Source organism: Rhinolophus ferrumequinum, chromosome 22 (genome assembly GCF_004115265.2).
Source record: "Rhinolophus ferrumequinum isolate MPI-CBG mRhiFer1 chromosome 22, mRhiFer1_v1.p, whole genome shotgun sequence".
Classification (NCBI taxonomy): domain Eukaryota; kingdom Metazoa; phylum Chordata; class Mammalia; order Chiroptera; family Rhinolophidae; genus Rhinolophus; species Rhinolophus ferrumequinum.
In genome coordinates, this window is record NC_046305.1 from 14294525 (window position 1) to 14306054 (window position 11530).

General features: G+C 43.9%; 1 protein-coding gene across 1 annotated transcript in view; it reads left to right on the forward strand.

Annotated features, from left to right (window-relative positions):
- Positions 1–107: 107 nt before the first annotated feature.
- Positions 108–11530, forward strand: part of RGSL1 (regulator of G protein signaling like 1) — a 46652-nt gene continuing 35229 nt past the window's right edge. Inside the window, exons 1-6 of the mRNA XM_033092720.1 lie at positions 108–120; positions 3453–3535; positions 5707–5781; positions 7040–7169; positions 9980–10084; positions 11079–11240. Of these exons, the coding sequence (XP_032948611.1) occupies positions 108–120; positions 3453–3535; positions 5707–5781; positions 7040–7169; positions 9980–10084; positions 11079–11240 (568 nt within the window). The remainder of the gene's footprint in view (positions 121–3452; positions 3536–5706; positions 5782–7039; positions 7170–9979; positions 10085–11078; positions 11241–11530) is intronic.

Here is an 11530-nt window from a genome sequence, read left to right on the forward strand (position 1 = left end):
GGAACCCCTAGAGGAGGTGTCACTGCGCATTCACAAGGAATGGGGTTCTGTTGACTGCGGGTAATTCTGCCCCAAATCAGTCACAGTGGCAGGAAGAGCATGGCAACATGAATGATGTCGGTGAGTCTGAGAGGGAGCTCGGAGGCTTTGAGCCTCCCAAAGAAGGTAGACCTCTCATCTTCCCAGGGAGTCATTTGGGGAAACCACATGTGGCTCTTCTGTGACTCATGCCCTTTGTTTTCCTTGTCTCTTCTTGTTCCCACCTCCACCCCCACCTTATGCCACCATATCTTTGAGGATAAGATAGGACCCCACTCATACGACAACTAAGGGCAACTAAGAGGGAGGAAGTAAAATTCTGCTCACATCATCGTGTGCCACACCTTGTTCAGGGAGAAGGCTAGTGTGAGGTTTGGGGTTATCCAAGGATTTGTTTTGTTCCCAAGTCAGTATTATTATTGTGTGGAAAGAGTGTTGAAAGCCTTCCCAACTTGTTGGGAAGTTTGAAGGCAGAACAGATGGGAATGGAAAAATACGAATGAAGAACCAGTAGGATGAGGAAAGGGAGGTAGTGGAGAGCCTTGTTGCTAGACCCCATGAAGACTGGCTCGTTAATGGCAAGCCCTGTCACAGTTGAGCCCTTTATTACCAGCAGTGTGTGTAGCTATGGAACACCATCAATTGGGAAATTTCTGCCAAATTCTACTTTCTTGTACTCAGATGTCTTAATCATCTTATTAAACAAATCCATGCCAGGCTCTGTGAATGACCAACCAACAAAAGCCCTAAAGATTGAAGATCTTCTCTTGAAAGAACAATTCATTCAACATCTCTGGAACTTAGACATTGTACAAACCCTGTTAGTGCCTAGAGGAAGAACAAGGAAAAGGCCAGCTTCCTCCTGTCATAGAGTTCAGTCTGGTGGGGAAGACAGATACATCAATGGATGAAAACAATGACTTGTCAGTTATAATGACGGGAGATATACATGATAGTGGGGGGGTAGTGATCAATTTCACCATGGCCGTATATTCTACCGTGCTTGGTTCCCCTTGAAGATTTTATGTAAATCGGTTCTTGATGGATGACTAGTAATTTGTGAAGCTGACTGGGGTTGAGAGGACATTTCAGGCAGTGGAAATGCAAGAACAAAGCCATGGAGGTTGGAAGTGAGAGTACATAACGTGAGTAAGAGCGGGCAGTGTCTTGGCTGGTAAACGGGAAGCAGCACAGTGTGGGGTGCTGGGAAATGAGCCTGGCAGGGAACTCAAAAGCCAGATCTAATGGTGGTTACCAGAGGGGAAGGGAGAGGTGGGGAGAGAGCAAAATGGAGGGAGGTCAAATATATGGTAACAGATTAAACTAGACTTTTGGTGGCGAGCATGCAATAGAGTATATAGATATCAAATTATAATGTACAGTTGAAATTTATGTTGTTAACCAAGTTTATCTTAATAAAAAATAAATTGATTAAAAAGGAAAAAAAAAAGCCAGATCTGGCGAAGCCTCAGGTACTCTACTAAGGCGTTTGGACTTCAATGGACCTTGAAAAGTCTTTGAAGGGTTTTTAACAATAATAGCATCAAAAGATTATGGTGGTCGTGAGTGGAGACTGCTTGGGAAGGAAAGAGGCTGGAGCTAGCGAGGCCATTTTAAGACACTGATGTAATAGTCAGATGAGAGATGACAGAGGTCTGAGATAAGGGAGTGGCTTTCTGGATGGGTAAGAGAGGACAGATTCCAGAGGTGTGTAGAAGGAGAAACCACAGAGCACAGCCCTCCGTTGCACATGGGAGTATTGGAGAGAGAGAGGACCAGAGAGAAAGAGAGGAATCAAAGATGACTTTCAGGTTTCTGGTGTAGATAATTGGATGAGTTGTGGTCCCATGAACTGAAATTGGGGATACAGGAAAAGGAGCAGGTTGGAAAGAAAAAAAAAAAATCAGATCAGCTTTGAAAATGCTGAGATGAAAGTGCTGGTGGATACCCATATGGAGATGTCCCATAGCTCCTTGGATATTTAGAACTGGAACCAAGGAAAGAAGTCTGGACTAAAAACATAGATTTTGGAATCATCCATGTGGCATAAAACCAGGGAATGCTTATAACAAGAAGAGCAAAAGGCTGAGGAGGGAGACAGAAAAAAAAAAACAAACAAACAGAAAAACACAGAAAAATGTATAACTCTAGACAGCAGAAAAAAAGCAGATATCTGTGGAACAGAGGGCAAGAACTGACATCAGCTCTGTTACAACTGTGTTTGATTGTCTGGGTTTCTATTGCTTTTACACAAAGACAGTAACCACCAGGTGTCATCAGGAAAAGTGAAGGAGACTTGCTTACTTGTCATATTATCATAATGACCTGTGAGTGACACTTATTCACATCAGACGTTCGACTAGACTGACAGATAGGACTAATGTGTGGTATTTAGGTTGCTTATTTCATAAATCTTTTATTATAATTCTGGGTATGTCGGGAAAATGTTGGGCCATTGATAAAACAATTCGCTTATTATTCACTAGTTGAACAGTGTGCTCTAAGAGCATGGACAGTGAATTAGAGTTCACTTAGAGGGGTCACCTAGTCTACCTGTGGTCTCTATGCTTGGCTTTGTGACATTCAACATTTCAACATTTATCTCCTCAGAAAAACTCAAGTAACACAACAATGAAGCCTGAGGGGAATAACAAACCCTTTGCATGACCAAAGCAATATTCAGAAAAGCTGTTGTTGGGTTCTAATATTGGGCCCACACCAACAAGATGAAATCTGATTGGAATAAATGTAGATGCCTGCCCTTGGTTTCTGAAAAGTGACTGCATAAATAAAGGATGATGGAATTCATACCATAATGAGAGACTACCCAACGCTAACCCCATTTCTGGCCACAAGAAAATACAGGCAGTAGTAGGTTGTGCTCTTCCCTGGGGAGCGTGCAGAGTGTTTGAGGTGTGGGTGCCACTCCAGCCAACAAGAGAGGAACCGGCTGGCAGGGAGGCCATGCGAGGAGTGGTTGAAGAATGGCTTAGTGCTTAATTAGCCAGAGGAGTTGGAGGGAAACAAAAGGCTGTGATGTCTTTATAAATACGGGAGCGTTGTCCCACTTAGGAGCACTTAGAAGAATTCTGTCAAGCTTCAGAGGGCAGAATTTCTATAAATGGAAAGAAGAAAAAAGAAGGCAGTTCATAGTAGGAAACATCTTTCGAAACATTGCGTATCTTCATAAATGGGACGGGCAGCCCTGTGAGGCAGTGAGCCCCCCACAGCTGGGGGTGTGTACGCAGAGTGATATTGCAAAGGAGAGTTCTGGAGGGGGGCGGATTGAGATAAATGACCCACGCTGAGATTTGGCCCTGGGGAATGACCTGCTCAGTTGCTGCATTTTCTCATCCTGAGTGCAATCCTGGCTCATGAGAGTTTTTTGTGTTTTGTTTTCCCTCCTCATATAGAGATAATCAGATCTACAAATCTCATAATTCTGCTAGAGGATGAAATCTTTGCCGATTTTTTCAACACATTTCTTTCTCTCCCGGTAAGCATTCTCAGACTTAGATGTCCCTGTGTCATCAATAGCTGAATAGTGACCCTCACTGAGCTGAGTGCCTTTCAAAACTAAATAAATAAACTCCTCACCAAATCAAAACTATTTCAATTTGAGCAAAGATGACTCCGAGTCTCCTCTAAAATCTCTAGGAACTTGCCATTATCCCAAATCCCCAGCCTCTTAAACTGCCTCTGCGGGCCCGTCACCCCCTCTGCTGGGACCCAGTGCCCCACCTGGCGGGAACACCTGCCATTCTCCCACCTCCGCACCTTTCCTTGGCAGTGTTCTTGGTTTCCACAGTTCCACCTGCTAATGTTTTAACCATTTTTCTCCTCAAATCCTGTTCTCCTTAGGAATTCCTAGGTCCTCCCAATCCAGCTTACTTCTCCCTCCGTCTGTGCCCCTTAGCACTTTGCAGCTCCCTTATTCTTTACGTGTGTGTCTCCCCCACTGGAGGGTGAGATCGTAAATTCCTGCTGGACAGGGACTGTGGTTATTCAGTGTGCTCTAGCCCCTCTCACCAAGTGTTTAGCACGTCACAATTCCTGACTTATTCCCTGGAACCAAACCGATATATTTTCTCTATATATACAGCGAAAACAACCCAAAACACATCAAAAATATTCTTTAAACCCAAACCTAGACTAATAGTGTGTCTTTTTGGATTCATCTTTGGTTATATCTTAACATGAGTGCCTTATAAATTGTGGCTCATTTCAGGGCACCCTTTTCCGTGGAATGCCACCTGTCAAAAGGTGTCATTTTCTACAACTGGCAAAAAACACTCTATTATCCCACAAACACTTTTTGGGTAGTCACTTTGTGCTAGCCGCTGGGTTTAGCACTGGGACACGAATATTAATGATATCATCTTTGTCCTCAAGGAACTGCCAGTCAAATACCAGAGACCGATATTTAAGAGTGACATGACAGAAGTCTCTAGCAGGCTTGGAGGGAGAGGCCACTCCTACCGGAGAGGGTCAGGGAAGGCTTCAGAAAAGAGGTGACACAGGCCAAGTCTTGAAGGAAGACTAGGTATTTGAGAAGAGGGGCGAGAATGTGGGTAAAGAAGTAGGAGGGAAAGACTGAGGAGTTGGGTAGCAAGAGAAGCAAAGGCATTACAGGTAGAACAGAGCAGGTCAAGGCAGCAGGGAATCCAATCCTATGGCATTTTGGGGGAAACCGTACATAACTCAGTAAGGCTGAAGAAAACTGTGAGAGGCAGACAGACAACTGTTGTGAGAGCAAGAAATAAGGCTGCACAGGCAGGCTAAGCCAGGCCTTGGAGAGCAGGCAGGCTGCTTAGGCGTTTGGATATCATCCTGAAGGCGATAGAGAACCGATAAAGGGTTTTACGTAACCCTTCATGATTGGACTTTTATTTGAGGAAATTTATTTATGCAGGAGTCTGGCCGTTAGAAGATTGTCTCAACAGTCCAGGTGGGAGGTGATAAGGATCTAATGGCAAAAGGTGAAGAGGATGAGACAAATAAGAGAGTTTTTTACAAAGCAAAATACAAGACCTTGTCACTGTTCGAATGTTGGGGAGAGGTGGTAACAAAAAGAGAGGAGACTGGGGTAACAGGCTTGAGTGCCTGGGTGTCAGATAGTGGTGCCAGCAACATGGTCAGAAAAGGAAGGAAGAAGAGGCCTCCATGACAGAAGAGAACAGTAGCCTAGAATTATCTATCAGTGTTGGACCCACTTAATGCCCCCATAAGTAATTTGTACCCCTAATCTTCATCTCCTCAGTCTTCTCTGCTTTCTCCAGCTCAAGAGTGTAGACAAATCCAAAGTTGTTTCTCTTTATGAAAGGGTTTAGGCCTTTACTTTGGCTCTCTAAGTCCATGGAGAAATGAATAATGCAATACACGAAGTAAACACCTTATAATATCATTGTCTTTGGCCTTTGTACACACAGGCAAGGTAACGCCCAGGTCAGGGCAGGGCGGAGCCAAATGAAATGAATCTTGCAATTTAGTCTAGTTTGGGTGTTTTTAAGCAAGGCAAGTTGACTCAGTGGAATAAATTTAAGAATTGATGTCCCTTGAAATAGGAAAGCCATGGAACCTTTCTTCCCCTGTGGCTGCAGATGGACCGTGACATGTTCGTGAAGGGAAACTCTACCCCTTTGGCTGTTTCCTAGCTTTGTTTTTCAGGTTTTTGGTCAGACACCATTTTACACAGTTGAAAATGCACAGTGGAGCTTGTGGCCAGAAATACCTCATGACATGGTGAGTAAGATTCTTGAATGGTGGAGTGTTCGGGGTGGAGGCAGAGGGAGCTGAATTGGAAGTGCGATTGGGAGAGGGAGGAGGAGAGGCCCAGAGGAGGACTATGGAAGAAACTATAAACAGAGCCCATAGAACAAACAGTATCAAGCCAGGTAGACATGTCTCCTTTTTGCATTTTTACCACTTGGGCAAGCAATGCTCGTGAATTCTTCCCTTTATATTCTAATCCACGGTTAGCAAATGGGATTCATTTCTCATGCCCCCTGTGACTGTTGGGTAGTAGATGCTTGGAGCATTGTGTTGAGAAGAACTCTGAGGCCACACCTAAACCAGGAAGAGTCTGGAAATTGATGGACAACGCCTGCCATGGCAGTGACATAGGAAGTGGCAGCCCCTGGGCCATGTAGTGATTATTTTGTCTTATAAGGTATAGCTCAAAGAAAGATGCCACTCTGCAATTCCTAATGATTACTCGACCATTCTCCTCCAGAGACTGTCTTTCTCTTTATATCTTTCTTCCTTTGTCTGTGTCCATTGTCATTCTCCTCTCCTTCTCTCCCTTCCTGTTCTCCTTGTCCACTGTGTAGACCTTCGATTTACAAATGGCTTCCACATTCCCGACCCATGTCATGTGGGATCAGAAAGATCACCGTAAACCCTGCTCACAACAAGCCTTTGTTTCTCTCTGGAATCTGGAAAGCTGAGAAAGACACTCCACTCTGATTCTTATATCTGGTTTCCCTAGGAGAACTCTGGAACTTAGGAATTTTATTTTTTCCCCCTCTCTTCTCTTGTGGTTTCAATCTCTCAGGGATCCATCCCATATTCTAAAGGGTGTTATGTGTGGCTTTTTGTACATGTTGTGTAGTTGATGTGAACTGGGAGCCTGTGAAAAATGATGTGTGCTCACAAAGAAGCAAGTCTCATAGAGTTATGATTTGACACCACAGACCCAAACCTTTTCTGCTTCTCTTCTATGACTCAAGACTTAGATCTTTTTAAGAAAAATTTCACCCAGGAAGAAGGAAGATTTTTTTTTTTGACAAAAGACCAATGCTGTTCTTTCCTACCAATCCATTGACTCCTTTGGGAGACTCAGCCTGTCTCCACTCCCCTTACATACTATTTTCAATCAGCACGTTTCTCCTCTGGGCCAGGTCCTGTGAGTGTGAGGTTATCGACTGCCTCTTGCTCAGTTGAATTTCTTAGCAGTTCAGTTCCATTTCTGTTTTCTTTTCCTATTTTGTTTGGACTCTAGATTGCAAAGTACAAAGGATTGTTGACCTGGTTGGAAAAATACCGGTTACCTTTCTTCTGTAAAACCAACTTGTGTTTCCATTACATTCTCTGTCAGGAGCTCCTCAGTTTCGTTAATTCCCCAGAAGGAGGTAAGCATGGGGGTGTACCTGTGGAGAAATATGGGAAGCCAGATTGCATAGCAATACAGTAAGGTACAAAGACTAGCCATCTTTGTAGCCTTAGACACACAGGTGGTTCAGCCTGTGTTGTGTCAATAGGTGACATCTTAGGCTGAAATATTGATACCTAGATCAATAAGCAAGAGTCAGAAGGGCTGGCTGTTTGTCTCATTGCAGCCGGAAATGAGAGAGTTAATGGTGGCCATAGCACGTGAGAAAATTGCCTGACATATATCCAGAATCAAACATATCTCTCCACCGTCATTACTACCACCTGGTCTAAGCCACCGTCATTTCTCACCTGGCTACTGAAATCATCTCTTAGACTCCTTGCTTCGGCTCTTGTTCTGCTGCTCAGAGCAGCCATGTGAGCCTTTTAAAATTTAAGTCAGATCATGCCAATTCTATGCTCACGGCCCCCAACCCCCACACCAATGGCTCCTATCTCAGTGGGAAATCCAGCACCCCTGCAATGGTCTTCAAGGTCCTAGAGACCTGGCTCCATTTCCTTTCTGACCTCCTCTTCTCCTACTTCCCTCTTGGCTCACTCCATTCCAGCCACACTGGCCTTTTTGACTTCCTCAGACATACTGAACACATTCCCATTCCAAGGCTTTGTACTGGCTGTTTACTCTGCCTGGAAGGCTCTTTCTCCATATATCCACATTGGCTCCCTCTCTCGTCCCCTCAAATCGCTGTGAAGACCTCACCTCTTCCATGAAGCCTACCCTGATGACCCTAATGCCCACTCGTCCAACCACTGCCCTCACACTCCCAACCCCGTTTACCCTACTCTATTTTTTCACTATTTTCTACAGTGCTTATAACTTTCAACTTTACTAGATAATGTACTTATTATGCTTATTGTTTATTGTTTGTTTCCTTCACTAGAATATTAGCTCCTTGAGGGCAGGGATTTTTGTTCTGTTTGCTGATGTATCTCAAACACTTACAATGGTACTTGACAATTAGTAGGCGTGTAATAAATATTTGTTGAAAGAATGAATGAATAAAATTTTGGTCTAGAGTTAAATTGATAATTTGACTTTCAGCTCAACCAACCAAAGGAAACTAAATGTGTTCCACCTAGGGAAAGTTAAGATTCAGGAGATCCCACTGAATGAAATGTGATAACAAATCACTCGCTACTTGTCTTTCTCCTGCAATATATGTATTGGGAAAATTGGATTGGCAAAATCACTGTCGTGTGGGGACTGTAGAAGGCAAGAGGCCTTATCAGGAGGATGTTTTTCATCTGGGGATTGTACGTGTACTTTTGCGTCCCTCACATGTCATTTGGTGCATGTCACTAGAGAGCCTGGTGCCTGGCTTCAAAAGTACCACACTATTACATCAAACTAAAAAGTTTTTCACAACAAAGGAAACCATCAATAAAACAATATCCTATTTAATGGGAGAAGACATTTGCCAATGATACATCGAATAAGGGGTCAATATCCAAAATTCATAAAAAGCTCATACAGCTCAACATCAAAAAAAAAAAAACCAATTAAAAAATGGTCAGAGGACATGAAGAGACATTTCTATAAAGAGGACATACAGATGTCCAACAGACATATGAAAAGATGCTCAACATCACTAATCATTAGAGAAATGCAAATAAGAACCACAATGAGATACCACCTCACCCTTGTCAGACTGGCTATCCTCAATAAATCAACAAACAACAAGTGCTGGCGAGGACGTGGAGAAACGGGAACCCTCGTGCACTGTTGGTAGGATTGCAGATTGGTGCAGCCACTATGGAAAACAGTATGGAGGTTCCTCAAAAAAATTAAAAATAGAACTACCTTATGACACAGAAATTCCGTTCCTGGGTATTTATCCAAAGAAATCCAAAACACTAATTCGAAAAAATATGTGCACCCCTATGTTTATTACAGTGCTATTCACAATAGCCAAAGTATGGAAAAAACTGAAATGCCCATCAATAGACGACTGGATAAAGAAAGTGTGGTACATTTATACAATGAAGTATTACTCGGCCATAAAAAAGAATGAAATCTTACTATTTGCAACAACATGGATGAACCTAGAGAATATTACATTAAGTGAAATAAGGCAGACTGAGAAAGACAAATACCGTATGATCTCACTTATATGTGGAATCTAAAGAACAATAAATGAGTGAACAAAACAAATAGACTCAGATATATAAAGAGAAAAAAACTGATGGTTGCTAGATGGGAGAGGGTTGGGGGATTGGGGAGAAGGTGAAGGGATTAGAAAGTACAAATTTGGTAGTCACAAAATAGTCACGGGGATATGAAATACAGTATGGGGAATATAATCAATAATGTAAAGATTTTGTAGGGTGCCAGATGGGTATTGGACTTATCAGAGGGATCACTTCGTAGACTGTGTAGATGCCTGACCACTGCACTGTACCCCTGAAGCTGAAGTAGAATAATGTTGAATGTCGACTATAATTAAATATATATATATGGTCATGGGATGTGAAGTACAGCACAGGGAATAGAGTCAATTGTATTGTAACAGCTATATATGACGTCAGAGGGGTAGTAGATTGGGGGTTATCACTTTGTGAGGGAGGTAAATGTCTATTACATAGCTTTGTACACCTGAAACTAATAATAATGATGATGATAATGATGATAAAAAGTACCACACAATCAGGACCCAACTCATTTAACTGGGCACGTTTCCTCACTCACACTGAGCGAATGGGGGTCTGCCTGTATGCAATGCCGAGAGATAGAGCTCACTGTCTCTCTCTTACCATGGACTTTTCCTGGCAGCCAAGATGATGAGATGGATAAAGGCAGACCAGTGGCTACTCCAGAAATGCATTGGCGGGGTCAGAGGGATGTGGCGCTTCTGCACCTACCTCAAGGGCACTGCAGGTGGGTTCTTAGAGTTCCTGGGGCCTTTGCATGTTCTTAGCTTCCAGGGGGCCCCCGAGCATTGATTGACAGTTATGTATGTCTATGGCAAATACTATAAAAATATTTTATAATCCAATTTGGGTAGAGTCTTGAAAACTGGGATCCATAGTATAAGTTAGGGCACAAGCAGTCAGAGTCCCATTCATTCATTCATTCATTCATTCAACAATGTTTATTGGCAGCCACTGTGCTGGTAGGTGGGGAAGCAAAGGTGAACAGGAGCCCTACATCCCCGCTTCACAAAGCTGCCACGATGGTGGGGAGACAGACGAGGAACAAGTCCATAAATAAATCCCTGTAGCAAAAGGGTTGGGATGCACTGCTTTCTGTTCTGTTGGGCCCAGTAGATGAGGAGGGCGGGGAGGCCAGCAGCTGGCACTGGCTGACACTCCAGTTTGGCAATATTAAGTTTTACCCAGGGACAAGCCCGAGTTTAAGGGTGAAATCCTGGATCTCCAGGGAGCCGGTAGGGAAGAACTAGACAGACTAGCTTTCAGTTTGTCACAAAGACTTCAGCTCTGGCAAAGTTGGAACACAGAGAATGTAGGCTTTGGCAGCTTTTGGATCCAGCATCTTTCTGCAGGCTGCTCTGGGTCCATGATCTAGGAAATGTTCTTTTTCCTCTGACATTTATTTCTTGGACAAAACTCAAATGTATCGTGATCCATCCTCAGAGTCTGGCAGTTTCCCCTGAAGTGACAGCTTTTCCAACAACAAAAAAAGTCACAAACGATTCCTATCCATTCAGTCCTTTCTCCCCATGCCTCCCATCTGCCCCCACATTAGGACATTTCTGGAGACGGTGCTTTCGCCCACAGGAGTGATGAATGGTGATGTTTGAGGCAGTAACACAGGCTGCTGGGGTGGGGGCATCAGCTGCTACACTCAGGTGCGACCACTGAAGGAGCAAGGTTTGTGGTGTAGCTCTGTGTCTCCTCTGTCCGATCTGTAGGTGAAGAGCTGGTGGGTTTCTGGATCCTCACTGAGGAGATGCTGAGCATTGATGAGATGGACCTGGAACTCAGAGACCACTACCTGTCCCTCCTCCTCATGCTGAAGGCCACCCATCTTCAGGAGGGCTCGCGGGTGGTAACTCTATGCAACATGAACATCAGTAAGAACCATAAAGCATATCTGAGATGGGACCCCAGGGACATGAAACCAGAAACACAATCCGGTGTCTGATAGCCCTCAGTCTCTTGCTTTGCAAACTGCCACCCTTTCCATCTTCTATGTATCAAGGATGCCAGTGGGAACCCCAACCCCTACCCGGGGAGGGATGAGAGAGACCAGTTGTCCTTAGGCTGGTATGGGCCTCTTCCTGAGCGATTACTTGCCAGGGACGGTTGGCTGGGTGGGATAAAGAGGAATTAGGACAAGGTAATTAAACAGCTCTCCATCTTC